Consider the following 13,369-nt stretch of genomic DNA (forward strand, 5'->3'; position numbering starts at 1 on the left):
GTAGAATTATAATAATATATAAAAAATAAAGAAAGTCAAGAAAATAATAAGGTAAAGGGCAAACTAGATTATTTTTTTGTTGCGTAATAGCGATTTAGTTAGTGAATTTTTGAATTAGGATACTGTGAGGTTAATCCAGATGAGCACCCAGCTCTATTTCTGTAAAAAGTTTTTTCAAGAGATATCGTTTCTTTACTATTAATAATTATTGTTATTATTTTGGTGTTCTATATGCGTACCGAGCTTCAAAAAATCGGGTACAAATTTATTTGTCAGAAATATTGCTTTAAACATATAAAAATCGAGTAATTGTAAAGAATAACAAAAAATTTTTTTAACAGACACACGCAATTTGGGCTAAAATTAATGACAGATTTCTTGTTATTTTGTCATAAGAAATAACTGTAACACTTTTGAGAAAAATCGCCGTCTGACATTTCTTAAGGTTTACTTGTCAGCTTCATATCAAAGGTTGAAGCAGAATATGTTATATGATAAAAACTTTAATACTCTCCAATATAAAACTAATAAAATACCGCTTTTAACATATTAGTTTAATATAGTATATTTTTATTAAATTTTGAAATGGTTAATTTACTAAGGAATTTAAAAATAAATGCGAAAGATGTGCCAAAACTTTTATTCATCATTATCACTAATATTAACGCTTACAGTTTGACAACAACTTGTTGGGTGGTATTTATCATAAAAACAAGTGAAACATAGACTTACTCCACACCATGCACATTTCATGAATGTTACCTTTCGACGCGCACAATGCTTTTTTAAAATGTTAACAGCAAAACAGACAGCATTTACATTTAAAAAAATCGGTGTTTCCTCCATTAATTTGGCAGCAAACCACGCATATATGAATAGGATCGGAACAGGGAGTAACTTAACGTTGATGAAATTACAGACCAAATAAAATTACGATAAATAAAATATTTCTTGTATTAAATAATAATTATATTAAAAGCGGCATTTTATTAGTTTTATATATATATATCGGATAGAACACGTAAAAAATAATAAGATTGTTAATAAAAATTATGTTCAATGAATTATATTAAATAAAGTTAAAAGTGAAAATTTTAAATAAAAACAGTTGTTAATTAAATTAATTTTATTTAGATTGCTAGTCCACGGCTGAGCGCCTGACTTACGCCGCCTTCTCGATAATAGGTTTAACGAGAGCGGTATATACGGAACGGTATAAACTTTAAACCAGTTTTTCTCGAAAACGGCTGAGAGTTGCGTCATATCTCTTTGCCAAAGTACTCCACTGCTCCAAAGTACTCTACTGCTAGAGTGCTTTAACATATAAAAGCCTTTTCAAAATCGGTGATTACCCTCCCCTTGTAAATGTTACTAGATCTAGTTATAATGTCTATTAGCACACATGGATCCACTATTCTGACAATACGGTTAATTCTTTAATTTTTAGCTTAAATTGTTTTTATAATTTTTCATACTCGATCTAGCAGCACCAAATGTTTTTATATGAAAAATTTTTCTATTTAAATTAATTTTTTTTATTTCATACAGTTATCTCTTTAATTTTTTGTGATAACACTTAAATTGAGCAAGTTAACGCAATTTTGTGATAACGTTTTGTATATTATTTTGAAGGAGAATTAAATAATCACTACTTTAGTTGGAAGAGAAAATGTCTTTGCGAATGAATTATGATATAATAATTTCATTTAAGAGGAATTTAAACCATTTGGATTGGAATAGTAAGATCCTTCAATAAAAAAAATATACGTATACTTAGGTTTCATTGTATAAAAATTAAAGATAGTATTATTTGGATTAAGTAAATAAAGAAATGGAATTTAACTTGACGCTAGTTCTTGATATATCAAATCCTTTATAGGAATGATAAATATTATTAAAGTTAATATTATTTATTTAATTTGATATCGGAATTACATGGAATTAAACTTGGCGCCAATTGTTGATATCAAATCTTTTTTACGAACGATACATAAAATTTTGAGGAATTTAACTTGGCGCCAATTTTGTTGATATCAAATCTTTTATATGAATGATACAAATCATTAGAATTAAATAATATTATATACAAAGGACCGATTTCATCAACTCGATTAAACCAAATCCGTGATTAACCATAAGTATCAACCATAAGTAGTCAGTTCCATTAATCAGCAAACGCAATTAGTCAGGTCCACGGCGAAGTAATTGACGTTGGTAAAACCGGCCCAAATCATTTTTACGAAAAACACGTACGCTTAGCGCTTCTTCTATCTTTTTTTAAAAAGGTAAGTTTGTATAAATGACAAGAGATATAAGACTTACATGAAAGCAGGGACATCACATGAAATATGTCAAACGCAATCGATGCTCGGATTCGAATGTGATAACATTCTCTGGAACAGACAAAAGAACTCCAAGTATGTCTATTTATTATTGTTATTACAACTAACAGGTATATTACATGTAACTTTGTGTTCACTGGATAGAATTTATACTGAATGAATATTGTTTTCTACAAAATGTAACGAAAATAAAACTTCTCCATTAGTCTTTTTCACAATTATTACCATTTGATCCTGTTGGAAAGCTGGCGACGACAGAATTGAACAGAATCATTATCTAGTTCAGTAGAAATTCAGATTTCTAGTATTGTCTATTCGCTCAGGTGGTGCAGAAATACGATTTGACTTTTCACATGAGTGTGTTCATACTCTGAATTGCACTTTGAAAATTTTTGCGTGTTTTAAAACCATCGAAAAAAAAGTACAATAAAAAATTACAGTGTACAAAAGTTACAGTGTAACAACCTCAGTGTCTACGACTGTACATACGCTTCACTAAAGATCCTATAATGTCTGTTCTACAATAGAATCACAAGAAATCCGTAACAAATTAACCAATTATTTAATAATTATAAGTCGATTATTTTTTTCATATTCAACTGTGATTGACCAATTTCTTATGGCTTAGGACTTGCGACCCTATTGTAAAACAGGCATAATAGAATCTCTACTTTTTACCCAGTTGTCACAGCTGAACTAAATTCGGTCGCTTAGCGTAAGATGGCGACTCGTACGCATATTCAAAGTCACGACCGCGGCACGTTCAGGTATTTGAATATATGAGTATTTGAAGCTTTGCTCTCTCCTTCCACTTTACTCTTCCGTCTCTAATAAAGTTGAAATAATAAACTTGACGTGTGCGAAATTCTTGGGTAGGTTAATGACGAAATGAGACAGGAAAAAATGTTGAAAATATAACTTTTAACGTATAGCTTAGTGACAGGTAAGAATTGGAAACGTTTTTTTGACTAACTGCACACATGAAATATTACCATAGACTTCTCTAAGAAACTGATTATGATAGTTTAAAAAATTACGATTGTAATGATCACAAAAAATAATAGGTCAACGTCCATTCTGGAAAGATATTTATGTGCCTAAACTTGCAAACAAATTTAACCATGAAAAGTAAACATCTCTTGTTTTCCTTTAATGAAGATGCAGCTATTGATTTACTACCGTTTGTTTTATATCATAGTATTGTACTCTTTCATTAAAATATACATTTAGCATTGATATTTCATCCAAATTGTACAGACATTTGCGATTTTGGGTGGGCCCAGTGGTGAGGCACACCAAATTCTCGGCATTTTACTAAAGAACCACCTCGACTAGCTTTGAAACAATTGCGTAATTTTTTTCTATTAAACGAACTGTTTTATTATTTTAATTACGTTCGCACGTTTCCTTTGCATTGGAAATAGTTCTGTATGTTTTAAAGCTTATATTGATCCGATTCGCTTCTATCCGCCGTTTGTTACATACTTCTTTTTCTTTTGTCATTGCTTGTAGATCCGTTGCAAGCTCAACAGCATTTTCAACATTCTGCATAAATAAAAAGAAATTTTATTTACAGCAACAAGATTCTTTAAGAAAGAAATAAGAATCACATACTTTTTTAACTATCTCTCTTTCTTTATGAACTGTCTTAAATCTGTCAATGAGAGACAAATACTGTTCATGTAAAAGACACGTTTCCGAATCTCCTAGATACTCGGACGGAATTTCAACCTAATAAAAATAGTACTTTTCTTCAGGAGAATTTACGTTAATTTATTAACCTATTTTTCTAGTAATTATGTGATAACATGGACACAGCACATAAACATACGAAAAACATCTATAAGATATCCTTTAAAAATTTCGGGATATTCATCAAATTTTCGTTTTATGCAATCCTTCAATGGATATTCGTTTGTGAAGTTAATAAACGTAATTTAATCTCTATACCCAGTGAATATCAGATGGAATAAATGAACAATGATGAATATATAATTGGACTTCGTATAAACGTGAAATGAATGTTTTAAAAGAGCGGTCCGGAATTGTAATTTACATTAACATTGGATATTAGTTATACAGGATGATTCGTAACAACCCAGGTGTCCCTGAAGACACATATTCCTCATCCAATTCTAACAAGGAGAGGCTCAGATGTTCGGAATTTAGAAAAATTTGAAACTTATCCCTGATAAAAAAAATCCGATAGAAAATGAAAGAAAACGATTTTATCGTTTTGAATATGGATTTTGGTTCGTGATTTCACGAAATGCTATATAATATTTTATATTGGAACCTTATCATACTCTATAAGACTTTACTTATCAGATGTTATCGTATGCTATATAGCATTTTATATTGGAATGTTATCGTACTCTTTAAAATTTTACTTATCGGATGTTATCGAATGCTATATAGCGTGCCAGTATAAAATATTATGTAGCATTTCGTGAAAAAAATCACAAACCAAAGTTCTATATTCAAAACGATAAAATATATCTCTTTCCTTCATACACTATTAAAAAGATATAGATTAATTTTCATTTTTAATTAATCAGAATTAATTTATAAGTTGTTTCACATACAATATTAATTACGCATTACAATTACGCATCGGATATATAATTTACAATATTTGTGGAAAACGCATACGCGGTATCGACGGGATTCGAACCTAAGACCTACACGGAGAAAATTTTATATTTAAAATTACTATAATGTGGTAATAGCTGCGGTCCTCATGTATTAGGTGTTAAACTTAATTCTTGCCGTTTTTCATCTCCAAAATTGATTTGTTTCAAAGGGAAGATGAATGAATGCCTCAATCAAAGTAATTTCTTCGATTTTCTACTTTATTACCAATTAATAATACTTTATTAATAATACTTTGATTAAGGTATTTCCCTTCGAAACAAATCAATTTTAGAGACGAAAAACGGCAGAAATTAAATTTAACATCTAATAAATTATAAGTTTAAATGCTATAGTTATTTTTTTAAAATACAATAATACAACGTAATTTTTACACTTTTATAGTAAAAATTTTTTATTGCAGAATCAAATCTTGTTGAATGAAAGTTAGTATTGTAAAGATAAATAAAAAATATATACATAGCAAATTAAGTTTGCGTACCATAGTAAAAATTAACTGTTTTCATGTTAGAATAGGGCTTAACAAAATAATTACTTTATTTATGTGATAAAAATTAGTATTACCATAGTAAAAGTTAAGTCGGAATTATGTTGTGAGGGTCCATACGAAAATACAAAACATAGTAAAGTGTAATTAAAAATTATATTAAAACTTAATATAAAATTTTCTCGGTGTATGGAATAACCTAACATGCTGAGCTATAATCGCACGCTATTCAGAACGATTTGATATTCGACTGTTATTCGACTCCTCGTATAAGTTTTTATAGTGAACTTGATATAGCTGTTGAATAGTGTTCTATACGGAATTACATGCATCGAAAGATCTATTACTGCTAATAAGAAATTCTTGACCGTAAAATAAATCTGAGTTTTTATGGTGTACCGGCTTATAGGTGTCTACGGTTTTAAACAACAGAAATCGGAATATTCTGCGTGGGAAATAATATAAAAAAATCCGATAAGAATTTATAAGAAACGATTAAATTTTTATAAGACTTTATCGTTATTTATGTGGGACCGCCGGGATCGAGGACGGCGCTAAAATCGGTCTTGCCGACGGAATGGCGTCAGAAGACTCGCAAGAAGGGCACTGCATACGGAGGGCGCTTAAAAAGAAAGGAAAGGGCAGTCTACGAAGTTAGACCCATGACTTATTATCATCACTTTCACTTTACTTACTTGTACAGTTAATAAACCACGTTTTCTTTAAAATATAACCACGGGAATTATCTTTTTCCCTACATTTATAAAGCCTATCGTAGCTGTTTTTGAAGTTAGATACAATTGTTATCGTTCCACATCGATTTATAATATCTGGTTTTAATCATTCTAGATCAATAGAAATTCTTTAGGTACGTATCGTATTTATACACATATTCGTTGCTTATATGGCTTTGACGATAGAAAATCTTTCGGAACTTCTTTGATATTTTACATAACGATTTTCTATCTGATGTAATATGAAAAACACAATAGAAGACTTATCAGTATGTTCTCTATTTTTAATAAATTATTGATGTAATCGTTATTTAGATAGAATTAAAGGCAAAAATTATATCAGAATTTATGTAATTTTTTATTAACTATTTTCTCTCAAATGAAATATGATAGTTATGGTAATTATTGTATGAATCTACTAAATGAATCAATATATAATTATTCTTATATATTTATAAAAATGAAATTACTAAGGATCGGATTAAAGCAAGATTATAACATCGTAGGATACTATGTGGCGAATAAAGTTAGTTGAAAAATGCATCAATTTAAATTTATTCGAATTATGTTGACAAATAATAAGTTTATAACAATTTATAATTAACATTTTAAAAGATATTGATATAGAGAGCAAAATATCTTTATAAACATAGACTAATAGCGGAATTATATAAACAATTAATATAATGCACGTATAAAATATCATGATGTATCAATATTTTAGTTAAAATATCAAATAATTTCCGAGTGATTTTCTATCGTCAAGCCACATAAGCAACGAATATGTAAATTACTCATAGGAACTGATGAAATTTCTATCAACATATTCCACATAGAATCTGATAGATGTTCGTGTAAAATGTCAAATAAGTCCCGAGTGATTTTCTATCGTCAAAGCCATATAAGTAGTGATGGGAATCAAATGATATCTCTTGCGAATTTGTCAATCAATTTAGGCATTGCATTGTTTCGAAACATTTCGAATATTATTCGAACCTGTATACTCTTGAAAGTCTTGAGTCTTCATAGGTCTTGATAGTCTTGAAAGTCTTGATAGGTCTTGATAGTCTCGAAAGTCTTGATAAGTCTTGATAGTCTTGGAAGTTTTGATAGGTCTTAATAGTCTTGAAAGTCTTGATAAGTCTTGATAAGTCTTGAAAGTCTTGATAGGTCTTGATAAGTCTTAAATATCTTGATAATACTAGATTTCTTCGATTAAAAGAAAATTTGTTTGAATTAAGGCTATATTTAACAATGTGCTTTTTGTTTCCTGTTTTTCTTGCTGTTTGTCTGAGTGCGTTCTTTTAGACATCGGATACAGCAGTTCTTGCAGTAATTCGTTCTTTTAGTACAACTGCACAATCAATTGCAGCGCAGATTTTCGTTCTTTTGGCAATGGATACGCAGTAGATACGCAGACGAATAGAATTAGCTGCGCAGCCGGCTACGTATCTGCGTGATTGTTTAAAAAACACGCAATTGGCAGCTCCGATGCGCAACGACTGCCAAATCCGATGCCTAAAAAGAACGCACCCTCTCTGTTTGTCTCTCGCCTTCTTGATCAAGATGGCAAGAGATAAAATAAAACAGCAAGAAACAGGAAACAAAAAGCACATTGTAGAATTAGCCTAAAGAAATTTGTGCGATTAAAAAAAAGTTTCTTAGATTTGAACGTCATTTCTTGAAATCAAATACATATTTCTTTGGTTTGAACCTCATTCCTTGATATCAAGTAACGCGCGATTTTTAAATAATATTATTTAACCGTCTGTCGAAATGACAAGACATATATCGTTCTCGCAGTTATTTTTTAAAATTTGACGATAATTTATTAACATATTAACAAGTTACAAAATGTTAAATAAGAGAGATTCATTGTTCAGTGTACAAGCGTCGATTGTGTGAGCTTGAGTTCTCATTGCCAGCTTTCTAACTTTGTGAGTATGTGACTTACCTCACAACAGTAAACGGTTCAATATTTGAGAGGAAAAACGTTGGAGATATCATTTTGTCATGCAATACTCCAATCGTTACACTAGGGTGAAAGATTGCTGATGAAGACTCAAACCATGAGTGGAAACGTTCAAAGTTAAGGTTTATATATTTAGTATTAAGAAAAATTGCGCTAACTGATAACCAGCGTCGACTCCTATTGCCTGTAATATTTTATGGTTTTATTAATTATTTTAATTAAAGGAGTTTTTTATAAAAACTTATTAGTTTTTATATTAATTTGTAATTTGTTAAATAATAACATTAACAACCCTATATCATAGCGTTACTATTATCGTTATTTGTAGTAAAAATCATGCTTTACCGTTACTTCAAAGTAATGGGAAAAACGTTATTTTTTTAAAAATGATTGCAGTTATCACAAATGTAATCATTTTTGGAAAGGTAACGAAAAAGATAACGATTGTTGTTTATCAAATGTTAAGCAAGGACAAACAATACTCGCGAGCGTTGCTAGTGTTAGGTGGAACGCTGCCTTTGTAGACTGATATCATATATCTTATATGTTAGCAGGGCATAACTAAGAGAGATTCACGTTATCCAAACTGATATTTATTATGCAAAAAGGGATTGGTTTTAATACAGACACATTTTGGCAGAAAAAGGTAATAGTAATAATAATAACGTAGAGAGCAAAGAAGAGAAAAAGTATAGATGGCCTCACGTGTTTACCAAATCATTATGGCTGATTCTCATTAGTTGTAATATTTCAAGAGTGAAACGAACTGAACCAAAATAAAACAAATATATAGGAAATGAACTTATTCAAATGTATAAAATTAAAATAATTTTATCTAATCATTTTAACACTCCTCCTCATTTGGATAAACATTTAGACCTAATGCCTGACGTAGTTTTACGAAACGTTGCCTTGATAGCGGCTTTGTTAATATATCCGCTATCATTTCCTCCGTAGAGCAATATTTACAGGTTACTATTCCTTTGTCCACATAGTCCTTGATGAAAAATTTCTTGGTGTCGATATGTTTGGCTCGAGTTGAAAATTTCTCCTCCTGAGTCATGCTCAAGCAACTTTGGTTATCTTCGTATATAATAGTAGGTTGCTCGAATGTCATCCCGAAGTCACTCAAAATTCTGCGTATCCATGACAACTCCTGACATCCTGCGCACAGCGCAATAAATTCGGCTTCCGTCGAAGAGAGTACCACGCACGATTGCCGCTTACTGGTCCAACTAATTGCTCCCAATCCGAACATGATGATGCAGTCTGTGTTCGACCGTCGCGAACGCCTGTCTCCAGCCCAATTGGCATCAGTGTAGACTCGTATTAAGATTCATCTATTGGCCGCGCTTTTCCAAGTTACCAACAATACACATTGCTTTTCCTACTGGCGCCACCTGCCTACGTCCAGCGTTAGTTTTTGCTATATGTATCTATCTGCTCACTGCGCCTATAACCATTGACTCTCAAGTATATCTCTTGGTTCTCTGCATATCCTTCGTTATCATTCTCACCTGTCTTCGCCTCAGTTCCTCCTCAACAGCTCGTAACCGTTGCTCACTCATGTCGCTACCAAGTTTTAATTCCGTTCTTGCTGTGCCCTTCAAGTATCTTACAACTCGTTTTACTTCGTTCCAATCTTCTTCAGTGGGCATTGTCACCTTTTGCGCTAATATTGATACTGCCGCTGAAATATCCGAACGAGTGTTGACAGATATAGTATATAAAAGACATCCAATTATCCTTCTATATTCCTCATTTCTGAACAACAACGGTGATTCACTATTTCCATATCCGGTGCTCAACGGTATGTCCGATATCTTTCCCTCGTGTAGCTGTAAATCTTTTACAACTTGAGTTATGTATGCCGTCTGGTTAATGAAATAACAATTCTGATCACTATCTTTTCTGATGTGCATACCAAGATAATTCTTGATCTCTCCAAGGTTTTCAATTTTATAAGCTATCTTAAATGCAGATTCGCAATACTCCAATAAACTACTTGAGTTACTCGCCAATATTATATCGTCGACGTATATCAGAACATAGATTACTTCAGTGTTGTCCGCCATCGTGTAAAGACACTGATCATTTTTGCTCTGGTTTAATCGGATCTTGGTCAGCGTGTCGTGTATTGATTGGTTCCATACTCTAGCTGATTGTTTCAGACCATATATGCTTTTCTTGAGTAAACATACTTTGTTCTCGTGTCCATTCGTTGAAAAACCTGGTGGCTGCTTCATGTAAATTGTTTCCTCTATCTTGCCGTTGAGAAAAGCCGTTTTTGCATCCAAATGTAACACCTTCATATTCCTTCTTATAGCTATTGACAGAAGTATTCTGAATGTAACTGATCTTATAACCGGTGCAAATACCTGATCATAATCTATCCCAAATTTTTGACTGAAACCTTGAGCCACAAGTCGAGCTTTATACCTCTTTATCTGTCCGACTTCATCAGTTTTTAATTTGTAAATCCATTTGCAACCAATGGGTTTCCTGTCCTTTGGTAAGCTCACTAGCTCCCAAGCACCATTATCTAGGAGCCATGATATCTCCTCCTCCATAGCGGCAATCCATTTCTCTTTCTCGTTACACGTAACTGCTTCTTGATAGTTACTCGGTTCCTTAGTCGCAATCAATGCAAGGTTCATCTCTTCTATGAGTCTCTGTGGTGGACGGCCTTTAGTTGAGCGTAATGAACGCCTTGGTACCTCTTCGTCTTGCTCATCATTGCTCTCCACACTACTGAAGAATTCGTCTGTGGTGATGGTTGAATCATGTGCATCTGTTGAAGTTGTTATATCAGTCTTATCTTCATTTTCCCTTTTAACGAGGTCACTGGTCATTTCTGGTATTCGTGTTGGCTTCCCAGATATCGTGTTTGATTTCTTCTCAACAAACTGCACACCTCTAGAAACAATTACTCTATCCCGTTCAGGAATGTAACATCTGTAAGCTTTCGATGCGGAATCATATCCTACAAAGATCCCGTGTGCAGCCTTCGGATCTAATTTCTGTCTTCTTTCATCTGGGACGCGAATGTAACATCGCTCTCCGAACTGTCTTAGGCCTGTGTACGTTGGTTGCTTGCCATACCAGTATTCAAATGGTATTTTTAATATATTTTTCCACAACAAACGATTTTGCAAGTAGTTTGCTGTCGTAATTGCTTCTCCCCAAAAACGCTTCTGCAAGTCAGCGTCGAAAAGCATGCAACGCGCCATCTCAACCAGTGTACGATTCTGACGCTCTGCAACACCATTCTGTTGTGGCGAATACGGCGCTGTCCTTTGATATTTAATGCCCTCAGCTTTTAGATAATTCTCAAAATACTTACCTATATATTCACCACCTCGATCAGATCTTATCATTTTTATTTTACGATTAAATTGATTTTGTGTCAACTTAATAAACTCCTTAAACTTATCGAATACTTCAGATTTCTCTTTTAGTAAATAAATAACTGTATATCGTGAACAATCATCTACAAAGGTCAACACGTACCTTTTTCCGGACGGTGTGGTAGTTGGCATGGGTCCACAAACATCTGAATGTATCAGATCTAGCACATTTTCGGCATGACTATTAGTTTCTTTCGGAAATTTTATTCTGGTCATCTTTCCTTTCATACAAATTGCGCATATTGATTTTTCTTTACAATTCTCTCCGCACTCAGCAACCTCTATTCCATTCACCAAGCCGCTACTGGGTAATTTTTTCACAATTTCGATGTCTCTGTGTCCCAGAATTCTGTGCCATTCATGTGCGCACTTATGTTGTTTCGCTTGTGCAGTATTCACCGATTGCATTTGTCGAAGTTTGTACAAATTTTCATGCAAATCTGTTACAGCGTATTGCTTCGCGCCGTCGCCACTTCGTATTTCACATTTATCGCCGGCGAAATTGATCTTGAAGCCCTTTTCAATCAATCTTCGAACCGAAAGCAAGCTACCGCCAACCTGCGGTGCATACAATACATCATCCATTCTTACTTTGATTGTATCGTTATTCTCATTCTTCAAATTCATAATAATGGTCCCTTTTCCGATTGCTAGCAAAGTTGGTCCGTTCGCCACGCCGACCTTCTTACGATGCTCATCGTTAAGACTTAAAAATGCCTCCTTGTTGCTTGTGATGTGGCAAGTGACTCCAGAATCCACGATCTAATCATCCAAATCACCTACTGCGAACAACATCTCTCCATCGTTGACCTCGCTTTCAAGTACATTGGCCTTGTGCGTGTCACCTTTTTGACTCTTCAGTAGCTGTTTGTACTCATCATAGTTTCGTCGAATATGGCCGTCTTTGTTACAATGGAAACACGTAAACTTTTTCTTGCCACCTTTATAATCAGTACCTCCAGTGCTACCACTCGATTTCGCTGTATTAACTTTGAGTGCTGATGCTTCATTGTCGTCATCTCGATATTTTCTGCGCTTATACTCTGAAATAATTTTTGCTCGTACATACGCACTTGTTAATTGTTCCTCATCCTTCCCTTCTAATGTAGTAACTAATGCGTCATAACTACTAGGAAGTGTAGCTAACAACGTGCCGTACATAAAAAATTTTGGCTTTATTTCAGTACCAAGGGCAAGCAGTTTTTGGAACAGCTCATGCATTTTACTCACATGGGCTTCTGCATCTCCACCTTCACTTAACCTCTCTTGCATGATTAATCGTAACAAGTGTATCCGATTACCTGTCGAATCCTTCTCATATATTTCCTTTAGTGCATTCCATGACTCCTTGGCTGTTTTAAGATCTCTAATATGTTGTCTGAGTATCTTCCACACATAGTACAATCGTTGTTAATGCTTTCTCGTTTGCATCTTCCCACTCAGCCGTTACTGGATCGGGTGCAGTATTGACGATTGCGATTGTCCATACTTTTTCTCGGCGCAAGTACATTTCTATCTTAAATTTCCAGTGGAAATAATTATCACCATTGAGTTTAGTCATCGAGGGTCTCGAGTCGATTATGTCGTGCATTAACATTGCGTAGCGGCACACTATCCGATAAATACAAAAGGAACAATTTTCGCTTGATATTCTCTAAACGTTAATACTATATTTGTCTAACTGGGCCCATAACCTGTTAGCAGGGCATAACTAAGAGAGATTCACGTTATCCAAACTGATATTTATTATGCAAAAAGGGGTTGGTTTTAATACA

The 13,369-nt window shown here is 33.3% G+C and overlaps 1 protein-coding gene across 1 annotated transcript in view; it reads right to left on the reverse strand.

The window, feature by feature from the left end:
* The window catches only part of LOC108758537 (intraflagellar transport protein 81 homolog), an 88,070-nt gene extending 83,888 nt beyond the window's left edge, over positions 1–4,182 (reverse strand). The window contains exons 1-3 of the mRNA XM_018503541.1: positions 4,174–4,182; positions 3,957–4,073; positions 3,828–3,887 (exon numbers count right to left, since the gene is read on the reverse strand). Of these exons, the coding sequence (XP_018359043.1) occupies positions 3,828–3,887; positions 3,957–4,073; positions 4,174–4,182 (186 nt within the window). The remainder of the gene's footprint in view (positions 1–3,827; positions 3,888–3,956; positions 4,074–4,173) is intronic.
* Between the last annotated feature and the right edge of the window lie 9,187 nt (positions 4,183–13,369).

The sequence above is a fragment of the Trachymyrmex cornetzi genome, unplaced genomic scaffold, assembly GCF_001594075.2.
Source record: "Trachymyrmex cornetzi isolate Tcor2-1 unplaced genomic scaffold, Tcor1.1 scaffold159, whole genome shotgun sequence".
Lineage (NCBI taxonomy): Eukaryota > Metazoa > Arthropoda > Insecta > Hymenoptera > Formicidae > Trachymyrmex > Trachymyrmex cornetzi.